Source organism: Pseudochaenichthys georgianus, chromosome 9 (genome assembly GCF_902827115.2).
Source record: "Pseudochaenichthys georgianus chromosome 9, fPseGeo1.2, whole genome shotgun sequence".
Taxonomy (NCBI): Eukaryota; Metazoa; Chordata; class Actinopteri; order Perciformes; family Channichthyidae; genus Pseudochaenichthys; species Pseudochaenichthys georgianus.
Window position 1 is genome coordinate 2,514,209 of NC_047511.1, and position 12,867 is coordinate 2,527,075.

The 12,867-nt window shown below is 39.7% G+C and overlaps 1 protein-coding gene across 2 annotated transcripts; it reads left to right on the forward strand.

Moving 5' to 3' along the window:
* The first annotated feature begins 200 nt into the window (after window positions 1-200).
* On the forward strand, window positions 201-12,609 carry LOC117453194 (Golgi-associated plant pathogenesis-related protein 1-like). Of its 2 annotated transcripts, none has more exons than XM_071204238.1 (6): window positions 201-359; window positions 9,723-9,749; window positions 9,907-10,116; window positions 10,492-10,569; window positions 11,105-11,251; window positions 12,456-12,609. In XM_071204238.1, exons 2-6 carry the CDS (start codon window positions 9,743-9,745, stop codon window positions 12,458-12,460), a joined length of 447 nt encoding a protein of 148 aa, XP_071060339.1. In that variant the 5' UTR covers window positions 201-359; window positions 9,723-9,742; the 3' UTR covers window positions 12,461-12,609. The 2 variants fall into 2 exon arrangements, with proteins under 2 accessions (XP_071060339.1, XP_033947985.1); XM_034092094.1 differs by lacking the exon at window positions 201-359 and adding an exon at window positions 9,471-9,513.
* The last annotated feature ends 258 nt before the right edge of the window (window positions 12,610-12,867 follow it).

Here is a 12,867-nt window from a genome sequence, read left to right on the forward strand (position 1 = left end):
ACATTACCGCGCTTTTTATTAATTAAAGTACCAATTTTGAACCTTCTCAGAGACTCCATTTAGTCTCCTTTTTAAGCTTCTTACCTGGACGCGAGAATAACGAATCCAGCATAACAGAAGTTACACATTTTTTTGTGTGAAACCGCTGAGTGAACTACAGGTCTCTAGGTCTCGCACAATACGCGTCAACATCACAAAGACGGCCGTCACGTTAGCAAATTTCACCTGTTTCTTTCAGAATGAGAATAAAAGTATAAAACGAGGTGACTACAAGTCTGGACACGTTGAGAGCTGTACATACACGAAAGGGGAGTTAGTCGGTTCTGTAAGAGCAGCGGGACCGGCTTTACAAGGTTTCGGTGAGTAATATGAGTGCAATGTGTAACGTTAATGTCAGCTAGCTAACATTAGCTAACAAGGTACACTAACGTGTTTTGTTTCAGGAACTAGTTTTCTCCTTAAGAACTTCGTGGTCTGTGTGTGCTGTGGATAACATTAGTGTTCACAAGAACAAGGTAAACTCCCGTGTTTTGTTTTAGTTGCTCTTCAGATTGAAGCGGCCAGTTTTATATCGACTATACTGTATGTGTGATCTCCTTTTACATCTCGTTGTGTCATTTGAGTTTATTTGCTGTGTGTAGATTCAAGGGTTTTGGTTATCTTGTCAATTTGTTTGGTTATCCAGGCACAGCTGTGTGTGACTCCCTCGGGTACACTGGTATGTGTTTTCCTAATGTAGAGAGCATTGATTAATTAATAAACTACACACTGAGTCTAGATCCTGACCAAATCCTTTTTTATTGTTGATAAAATGTTTTTCAAAAATATATTCATACACATTTAGAAAAATACAATGTACAATCACAACCAGTACAACACAAATTACAAAAAATACAGAAAAAACAAACAATAACAACAATCAGACAAGAGGACAAAACTATGGAAAAATAACCCCTCCCACCCCCAGATCCAGACCATCCTTGTATTATTGCTCATTCAATCTATTATAGCATGCTAACAAACATGGTAATTACTTTATTTGTAAAATGGTAAAGTAACGTGTGTGTTTCTATTTGAAGAGGGAACAATAAGGTGAGGCTACCGTGGCGGTTTGATTCAGAAGGAGTTTAATGTATAAAATCCCTGATGTTGAGGTGACCAGAATGTTTATTTCCACTGTGTACAACATGTTATAAGGGACCCACAATCTATCTTTATGCAAGGGATAATGTGCAGCGAGACGGTCTCTATGGGGAAAAGAACACCTGCATCTAGATCCCTCTGCAGGTGGTACTTTAACTATATTTTGATGCTATTACTTTTCTACTTTTACTTGTAACATTTTGAATGCAGGACTTTTTATTGTAACCGAGTATTCTTACACTCTGGTGCTTTTGTACTCAAGTACAAGATCTGAACTTCTCTCACCTCTGACAGTAAATCCTGAGTGGTTACCAAAATAAAGGTAACCAAAAAAGGTTATTTTCATTTTACAAATCCTGCACTCAGCTTTGCTTTCTCCAATATCATTGAAAAGCAGCCAGATGCTGCTTCTTTTTTCGGTTTTCGCTAATTTCTTGACTTTTTCCAATCCGTCTCCCCGTCGCTCTGTGCAGCTGGCCTGTACCACTACACCTGCTGTGCCCCCCACCCTTCTTTCACATAATGGTATGATCCTAGTGTGTCCTCGCATATGATTGGCCGCTTGGTGGCCCAGCTAAATAAAGTCCCGCCCCTGCCTGCAAGGATTATCAGCAAGAGTAGGAGCGGCTGAAGATTCTGCTCTCCCAGACGGAAGTCTTTTCTTCTAGCGGCAGCTCGCGATCGGCGTGTTGGAGACCTCTGAATTAAATGATCAAGTCACCTCAAGTCAGAAGGCTCAAGTCCAAGTCAAGTCCCGAGTCATTGGTGTTCAAGTCCAAGTCGAGTCGCAAGTGTTTTGTGATTTTGTCAAGTCGAGTCTCAAGTCATCAAATTGGTGACTCGATTCTGACTCGAGTCCAAGTCATGTGACTCGAGTCCACACCTCTGCTGTCGGGTCACTTATGACAGGTTCAGCGAGCTGCACGAGCCTGACGAGCTGTCAGGAAAAGAGAGCACCCCATTTCAATCAATCAATCAATCAATGTTTATTTATATAGCCCAATATCACAAATCACTGATTCTTGGGAATTTGGATAAAACAGGTTTTAATTTTCAAAATAAAAAGTTTGTTAAATTACAAAATCTGAAGTTATATCATTATAGACCAAGGTCTTGGCTGTTCAGCAATGTACCGGTGCAACCTCCTCATTTTGTATTTTTTTCATAAAATAGGTTTTTCCAGTCATTACTTTGTTTTTGTAAACACCGTCAGACACAATAAAAAGTGATTTATATTTTATTTGTATTTAGTCTAATATGTATTTAGAGCTTTTAAATCATTATCTGGCATTCTAAGTACACATATATGCTGTAAAATGTTGAATATTCACTTTTGCTCATTTTTTATACTGTGTGCTCCTTTAAAAGATCTTACATCATACAACGTTTACTTTTAGCTTAAACAGACAAAGTAATGTTTTTTTACTTAAAAACCACATTTTTGTATTAAAAGAGAGTATTACTTTAATAACTCAACAGCACTGAGGAAACAGATTACAAGCATATTCATTTAAAACAAATAAAACTCCCTCTGACGGTGGTGACTTTGGAACTGACGGTGGTGACACTAATCTGACGGTGGTGACACTGGCCTCATTACAACATACAATTCCAAAATGTATACCACTCAAGTCAATTCCTTGCTTAACAACTTTATTTAACAATTTGGTACAACAAATAACAATTGTGAGAACTGTGATAAACATTTAATTAAGTAACTTAAGGTACAATTAAGCAATATCATTAATAAAAGTACCCCAGCCCCATATCATCAAATATCAAATCATCATAGTTAAAAAATAAAGTGATTACCAGTTGCAATAATGTACAATTCATTACTGACATCATCTTAAACTGTCATCTAGTGCCCCCCCTACTCATAAAAGAATACATTATATTCTTCTGTAAACTGTATATTGGACGTGAAGAATAGATAAATGAATAACTACATCTTACAGTCTATTTTCCATAAACTGAAATGTTTCTAAATACAGAAAGCATTCTGTGTAAACATCACAAAACACATCTGGCACAAAAATAATAATAATTCATAAGTGACCTCCTGTGAGTATTCCCTGACTGTTTCTACATCACTCCACCACTCATGCAGCTTTATCAGGACGTAGGCCTATATGGAGTATATGTTTCTCCTCTATGAAGTCCATGACTTCAGCAGAGAGGTTGTATATCTCCCTCGTCCTGCTTGCACGACCTTGTGATGACGGTTCCACAAGTTTGACCAGAATATGGTCAAATGGTATGAAGCACATATCCTTTCCACCTTCCACCTCTTTTGGATAGAATCGTGTGTTGGGCCCATGAGGGTGGAAAAACTCCACTTTCACATCTTGATGAGGTGCATCCACAGTGACAGCCTTTGCTATCCACCAGTTCTGGTCATAAATGACCGCCAGCCAATCTCCGCAATGAACTACATCAGCAGATAGATCTGTCATAGTCCCGTCAGGACCACTCCTGGTCATTGGCTGTTGCTCACTTTCCTCCAGCTCCATTTCCTCCATCAACATTTCCAAAGGACCTTTCTTCTTTTGCATTGGTATAGGACCATCATCCTCAACCTGTACCCTGGGTGTGTTGGCAATCAACTGGAATATTGTTGGGCAGAAACACTCGCACATCTGTGGCTCACTGCAGAAACAGGACAGTGATCTGCAATGGATCTCAGAGTTGTTTCGGTGTGTCGGTGTGACCTGATGGAGTTTCCTTGTTGCAGGTACAGGTTTTAGTGGTTGAGAAAGGAGTGCATCGTATGGCATGTCAGCTTCATTAATAATATAGAGCTTAGTACTGCAAAGGCTTCTGCCAACCATCTCATGGAAGATATTGCCATCCACAATGTCATTCCCCCGCAGTATAAGACTGTCTGCAGTCCTTTTCACAGTTCCTCCAATGCCGTCTGGGTTCCCTTCCCATGTGAGGTGGGGAAGAAGTTCCAGGTTGTTCTCTGGAAACCTAGTGTTGGAGGGACACTGCAGAGAAGAAAAAAGTTGTTCTTGTTTTTGTACTGCTTGCTGGGGCCATCTGACCAAAAGTGAATAGTATCAACTTTTGGAAACTTTAAACGCATATCTCTCAGGACTGGTTCCATGTGAGTCCAAATGGCAGACGCATCTTGTCGCTTGGATTCTGATACTGTGCAACATCCTGTCTTCTCTTTTTTTGTGTAGTACATGCTAGTGTGCAGGTTGAGCTGTGGGAGGTTCTGACCAAAATGGCATGACTGTACCTCAGAACTATACTTGCATTTCCATGCCTCAGAAAAGTCCACATGCACAATTACTGTGCTATCATTACAGTTCTCTATCATGCTCCTGTATTCTCTGGACTGGTTCTGAACCGAGCACACATGTGTTGTTGTTTCCCTCGTCAGTTTGTCTTCATATAGTTGGATGAGCTCTGCCAGCGTGCCACTGTGCATTACAAGTCTTGTGTTGAAGTGGAGCCCATCTGCTGTTTGGTCCTGAACTCGTTCCCATTGCTGCCATTCAACATTGTTCTGCTCTTGCTGTGGTGTGGGAAGTGTATGTTTGTAGAGACACCGTGTGCAGGAGCGCAGAAGACATGCCGCTTGTCTGTGAACAGCAGACAAGTTCAAAACTATCCTTCAAAACTATCCTAGACTTAACAACACCATTTTCTCTTAGGACTTCAAGCATCAGCTTAGCATTTTCATGGTACTGGCATTGGCATGTCTTGCGATCTGATAGTCTTGGTGCTGTGACATAGAACGGACGTAAGGCACAGAATGATGAGTAACTGAGTTTCATTGTTGGTTCCTTCTTGATGAACTCCTTGTGGAGGTTCAATACTGTATCAGTCAGAATCATTCTCTGATGCTTTATTTTCTTCCGTGTTATTGTGTCCTGTTTGTCAGTCGTCATTCGTGCTGCATTATGGTAGAAATCCTGAACCCTCTGAGTTATTGTTTGAATGTATGCAGGTTTTTTGTCAGTAAGCCTCCTCTTCCGCAGTCTGTTATATGTTACGCCAAACTGCCTTGTCTGGTGAATTAGATGATATTTCTTATTGAACACATTGACTTAAGAGTTTAAGGTTTGACGGTTACCACTGACACATTTTACAGACCCCAGTGGAAATTCAGCCTCCTATAAGGTATAGTCAGAGTAGTCTTACCAATACCAGATGACAAATTCAAGTGTGGAAATATATTGTTTTAACATATATTTGGTTAAATGTTGTCATGCCATTTTCATTTGGCTTTAGTCATTGGAGATGCATAGCTTACAAGGGATATTGTAGGTGTACTATGTGCTATGTAGGTAGGTAGTAGGTGCACTATGTGCATCCCCCATGACATAAGCCAAATGAACATGGCATAATAGTGAATTTAGAAAGAGAGAAGGCACACCTCATCCCCTAGGATTGAGCGATAGACCAATGGTATATATATATATATATATATATATATATATATCAATGGTGGTAGTAGCATGCAGTGTATTGTTATTGTGGTAAAGAAATATACTTTAGCCTCCCTTGAGTACAATTTGGAGGTTTTTGTCACCACCGTCAGACAGTATGTCACCACCGTCAGACAGAAAATCTGACGGTGGTGATGTCTGACGGTGGTGACAAAAACCTACTCTTTTACATGATATGCATGAGTTGTTCACATTAGCCATCTTGTTTCCCCACTGTTGCTAGCTACCTCAGACCTCGTCTTAAAAAGTATACATTTATGTCATAATCTAATCTAATATTTTCTATACAAAAGAGACAGTGTTGACATGTTATGGTTGTGACAGTAGCAGTCAGATAACAAATGTACAAGTTTTAGAGAAAATAGCAAACTTACAGGAGCTTGAGTAATCTTGAAGCATGCAGTAAAGCTGAAGGTTTGAAAAGGGGGTCCTAAGGAATGTAGCTGACCTTGTAGTTGCCTGATTTTATTGCTTTTTATAAATATCTGACGGTGGTGACGAATATGTGGGACACATTTTGAGCAACCACAAAATAATGGTAAATATTGTTCAAAATTCACTGTTTGTAATTTTTAATACATATTACAATGTACTCTTTCATTTGGTAAGAATATTATTCTATTAAATTATTACTTTTTGTTTTTTTAATCAAGTTGAAATGATTATCTCCTATCCGAGGACAACTGATTATGTAGGCAATGGGCCAGCATATAATCATTAAATTAATACAAAATAAAAATAAAACTATGAAAGAACCATACATTTGTGCAAAAGACCCTCTGATTATAACCTTGATTCTTTTTATTCATGTAAATGTTATTCATTTCCAACATAATTAGCCCTTTTCTTAGTGGGACCTGTTTTAGGCAAAGTTTCAAGAATCAGTGAAATGTTACATTTGTCTCAGTGGTCTTCACAGTGTGTACAGAATATCAGTATGACAATACGACACCCTCTGTACTTAGACCCTCACATCGTACAAGGAAAAACTTCCGAAGAAAACCCAGTTTAAAGGGAAAAAATGGGAGAAACCTCAGGGAGAGCAACAGAGGAGGGATCCCTCTCCCAGGACGGACAGACGTGCAATAGATGCCGTGTGTAAATTGAAAAGATAATACATTTGCAACATAGGTAGTCCAAATGTTTGCAAATGCATGTGTGTATAATAGGAAGATGAATCCACGAGGATATCCATCCAGGACCGATGATCCAGGACCACAGCCACGACTCAAGATTCAGCGCTCGCGATCCAGGACACAGGACCGCAGGATCATCCATGACTCCGGATCCCGGCGTATATAGACACCAAAAAGAAAGACATTTGGGGAAGCTGGGTTAATCGGAACATGAGAGTACACAGGTATAGACAGAGAGAAGGAAGAAGTAAGATATAAGATGTCCCCCGACAAACTAAGCCTATATCAGCAACACTAGGGGCTGAATCTAATCAGCCCTAACTATAAGCTTTATCAAAAAGGAAGGTCTTAAGCGCACTCTTAAAAACGGATAGGGTGTCTGCCGCCCGAACACAAACTGGAAGCTGATTCCACAAATGTGGAGCTTGATAAGAAAAGGCTCTGGCTCCCATTGTACTTTTAGAGATTCTAGGAACAACCAACAACCCTGCATTCTTGGAACGCAATGCCCTAGTAGGCCAGTAGGGTATAATGAGTTCTTTAAGGTAAGATGGCGTCTGCCCATTAAGGGCTTTGTAGGCGAGAAGAAGAATTTTATCCTGTGTTCTATAGGCAGCCATTTATTGTTCCCATTTTATTATCCAGAATTACTGTAAACTTTTGAAGAAAGTAGTTAATCTACTATTAGTAGTTTGTTTAAATGCATTAATTCAATAATTGTTTTCATTAACATTAAATAAATCTCACGTACCCCCTGCAGTACTCCAATGTACCCCTAGGGGTCCGCGTACCCCCATTTGAGAACCACTGGTTTAAATATACTACCCACAAATGATATGATCTGTATGACAGTGGCCATGTCGGCAGGCCACATCATGTAGACAGCCATCGGGAAACCCCCGGTCCTCCCGATGGCCAGTCTGGGACTGGGTACAGGAGGCGTAGAGCGAGTGATCATTGTCCACAAGTTCACCTCTTAAGCCCCACGGACCCGGTTCCGGCCGAAATCGAAACAACGTATAAGGAACCTTAATATTTAATAAACTATGAATATTTTATATCCATATAATGGGAAAAAACTAATTTAAAGGTGGGGTTGGTAATTTTGCAGAAACCAGCTCAAGTGCGCTAGAATTTGAAAATACACACCCGGAAAAAATCTTCCACTTCCTTACAGAGCCCCTCCTCCAACACACACGAACGCGCACATGACCAATGAGGGCACGAAATAAGTTTGTGCCCCGATGGAAGGCTGACAGGCAGGTAGGCCATCCAGTTACTTTAGCCGGGCCGGCTAAAATGATTGGTCGTGCTTTTTACAGTGCTACGGCTTCCACAGATGCATTTTTTTTATGGATTTATTGTCAAAGCATTTAATATATTCATTGCTATCGGGATGTTAAGAGCATTCCATGGAATATAACAAAAAGTTTATCTCGAGCCGGTTTCTCAAACTTACCTACCCCACCTTTAACTGATATTTTTCATTTTTTTTTTTTTTTTAAAACACACAATGCTAACAGTGAGCCTCTGAATTAGCCCAGCGCGAAAAATGCTAACCTATTACTGCACTGAAAATCACTCCTAGCTCTCGTATTACTTATCCTAGGTGCACATCCAACACATCGTTTATGATCGTAAAGACACAGAATCTAACGGTGCCCACCTCAACACTGAAAGATACAAACTCGCGACGTTATCAACAAAAACGTACATCAAAACATGTGGCGCTAGGTAGCCTACAACGCTAACATGGCTTACCTTGGTTTTGTCTGGTCAAAACTGGTCTTCAATGGCATTAAAACGATAACAATGATGATGTAGTTAATCCATAGGTTAATATCCAATGTGTCTGTGTCCCCTTTGAAATGTTCTGATAATCTATAAGCAATAAAACTGCAATTCCGTTTTAAAATATCAGAGCAGGCCATTCCTACGCTCTGTAGCAAGATTGAATGCACAAAGACGTAACCTTTTTTTAACATGAGTGTGTGCGGGACAATTTCCCTTTGATTCCATTGGCTCTAACGGTCAGAAAGAGATGTCACATGTCAAAATCGAAGAAGGGGGGCCAGAGATAAGGAAAATCCACCCAAATGGCCCCAGAAGAGGTTTTTTTTGCTAAATCTGTCTAAAAAGGTCAAATATCACTTGCATCTTGATACAGGGTACTTATTATATGTTGTACTTTGGATTCCTAAAGCTTTTAGTCTACAACCCAACATCCAAGGTTAGTTTTCACTATAAGTAACATTTATTTTTTGGACGGACACTATAATTTACAGTTTTTTACCATGTTCAATCTGAATTGTATTTAAAATAAAAAACATCTATATTGATTCTGACTTTTCTACATCCAACTCACAGGTTTATCATTACTTTGAGAAAAAAGATTATTAATTTAACCCTTTTAGAAGAGAAGCTATGGTCATTTGTTCTGGGAATGTCATTTTCGAGCCTGAAACCTGAAAAACAGGCTTGGGGATTAAGAGGTTAATCGATCGCAGATGGCGTCGTGGTGGCGAAAAAAAACAACTAAATAGGTTGCAAAATATACTTAGGCGGCTGTTAATATACCTGGGCGGCCCGCCCAAGTAAAGTATGTGTAGGAAACCCTGCATGTATAAGGGAAATAATGACTGGCAAGGGCAGGGAGTCTGGCTCCTCCTATAGACAGAGGGGCAGGGGCTGCTTTTGTATATAAACACACACTTGAAGACAGCTGAAGCAAGTGTATCTTCAAAGGACATCCCTTCACCTCCACCGAGCAGGTACGTGCCTGAGATCCCTGCACCACAGGAGAGGGTCTGAGACTGACTCTTGATGAGACCTGGACTCTATGAAATGACTCTTTCATCGCCACCACACTATGCCTGGCACATATTATTGCATTTGTTATCATATATTGGATTTTTAGGGATTGTTTTTCATTTTGTTGAAGTCTATACTTGATTTTCAACTATTTTCTCTGTCATTCCAGGCTCCATTACAACATACACAATGGCAGGTTGGTGCATTGTTTGCTCAGGAATGATTTTCCTTAAAGGAAAAAACACTTATCAGAGTGTGTTATCACCCGCAGGGTTTTAAAAATGCAGCCTCACATATTGAAGATCTGTTTCCTCTAATGGCTCATAGGTTATTCATGTTTCTTTCTTCGACAGATGCAAGCTTCCAGAAGGAGTTCCAGGAAACCCACAACGCCTACAGGGCGAAGCATGGCGCGCCACAAATGACCTTTAACAGCGAGATGTGTGCCTCCGCTCAGAAGTGGGCTGACCACCTGCTGTCAACCAGCGTCATGAAGCACAGTGGGACTAAGGACGGGGAGAACATCTACTACATGTCAAGTTCAGCAGGAAGCAATCCCACAGGTACTGCTTACTCCTTTACCTAGTTATTAAATCCAAATGTTGTTTGTCTACATGCTTCGGTAAGACTGTGAAAAACAAAACGGACCACTATGATTAGGCAATAAAACACCACTGCTTCAGGCTTCCTGTTGTTGTAGCTCACAGCAGTTTATCAGTCTCTTGAACATGTGTTCACAATGTTTTATCAATAACCACCAACCTATCATTTTGAATCATTTTCTTCTTTTACACCAAATCCCTTCTCTGCCATTGCAGTTTACTGTCTTTCTATGACTTTGCCAACTTTGGATTTTTGCTTCCAGAAACACAAACCTCAACTACCTATTCATGTTGATATAAGACTCATTTAATTGTTTGTGAATTATATTATTTTAGGGAAAGAAGCTGTGGATTCCTGGTACAGTGAGATCAAAGATTACAACTGGAGCAGCCCGGGTTTCAACGGCAATACTGGTAAACACAACCCAACTGTTGACACAACTGGCTACAACAACTGGCGCCATGCTCTTATAGGCTACGTGATAGGGACTGGGAAGGCATGAACCAAGCAAAGAGCGCATAGATCCATAGATCTCTTAATGTTGCTCTCAAAGTGCACCAGATTGATGCTTTTAACTTCAATATTTAAAAACAAATCTTCCCGGGGAAGCATGCCCCCGGACCCCCCTTGAGGAGGTGAGGACCCTCCTAGAGGAGGTGAGGACCCCCTAGAGGGTGTTAGGTCCACTCCCCACTTATAACCCTCTCTAATCTCAGATGCACCCCGAGTCATTTTGTTCTGGAACCGGGCCTGGTATTATGTCAACGGAATTCATATAACTATACTAGGTTAGTTGAAAACAATAACATAACGTTTAAATAAAGAATGTTCAACTCAATTGTATTGCTTTCCACTAACCTAATACATGTGACATTTGTAAAGTCAATGTTTCAGTTCTTTCAGTGTGAGGTTGAGTGTAACTCCACACCCTGCTGCTCCCCCCCTCAGGGCATTTCACTCAGGTGGTGTGGAAGGAGAGCAGCGAGATGGGCGTGGGGTTGGCCACTGACGGAAAGACTGTGTTTGTGGTGGGGCAGTACAGGCCGGCTGGAAACATGATGAACCCGGGATACTTCGAGGCAAACGTCCTCCAAGGTAACACATTGCAGCGTTGCTTAGAGTATTGTCTGAGTAGGATATTTTACACGTTACCTTACAAAAAAACCCTGTTACAAGTGTGTATCTCTAAAGGCAGAGGTGGGAAGTGCATTTACTCAAGTACTGTGCTTAAGTACTATTTTGTCATACTTTCCTTGAATATTTCCATGTAAAGCTACTTCTTTACTAGATTTCCAAAAAATGTATTGTACTTTTTACTCCACTACATGTTTTTAACACTAATACGTACCAGCTACTGTTTACATAATTATACACATGAGATTTGTATATGATACGTTACACCCAATATATTTCAAAATGTTAAAATAGTCTTAATATTAACAAACAACAACATTTAAATGCTCTTACGTGTATTTGTAAGCAATTAAAATAAAGACTAATTTAATATTCTATAATAATATATTACTTTTAAAACAGCCATGGTGCATAATGGGCCATTTGCCTTGCAGTGCTTCGTAGTATTTTATATATATATATAGTATATTTTGAGACAAATATTTGACTAGGGGGAAATGTAAAATATCTGTTTAACTTTGGGGAATGTCCTTGCTCAGACATCTATTTTACTTGAGGATTTCCATGTCATGCTACTTTATACTTCTACGCCCCTTTATATTTCAGAGAGAATTGTTCTACTTTATACATTGAATTGACCTCTTTAGTTACTCTTCAAATTAAAGTTCATGGTTTCACATTGAAAACCCATAATCCCTTTATATTTTATATATAGGATGCAAACAGTGAAATCTTAAAATTCCAGATAAAATATGAAATGATTAAAATGAGCTACTTTTTGAATAGCTAAACGATAAACTATTGGTGTAGTAATGATACAACAACTTATACAGATTAGAGCATCATAAACACTTCTTTTCTTTTGATGCTTTTAGTATTTAGCTGCTGCTCTATGTCATGGTCCTGAAGTGATATTTAAATGCAGGTGCATGCATGCATGTTTTTGTACGGTTCACAAACCTTTTATGTGATAACTGCCACTTGGTGCTGCTTCTTCGTCCTCTGGGCTGCATGGAGACGGATGTTCCCCAGAGAGGTTTACTCTCAGCAAGCAGGATGTTCCTTCCTATCCCATGCAGTTTTATGAACACTCAACATTTTTCATTGGTTTCCTATGTTTATAACTTATCAGCTGAACACATTATTATTTATTGTCGATATCCAGAGTAAAGGCTGTGCATTTCAAAGCTGGCAGAGAGGAGGGGGAGCAGGAAGCCCCTCCAGTGGTGGAGCGAGCCCGAAGAAGACCTGCACCCTGCTGTAGACCACCGTAACCCTCCCTCTAACACACTGCTGCTGAATATGTTCCATGTTGTTAAATAGTTACAGCTATACAAATACATGTTGTTGAATAACATTTTCTTGATTAAAAATGCTTTGGATTGTATTGAGGTTCAATATGAAATTATTCAATTTATACATCAGGCAAGGCAGGTTTATTTATAAAATACCATAACCTGTTAAGCCCCATTCCCCCAACATCTGCAAGAAATAGCGTCTGAGGGCTTAACATTTAAAAACCTATTAATGTGTCATACCCATTTAACGGGAAGAAACTCAGCTATCAGACAATATTA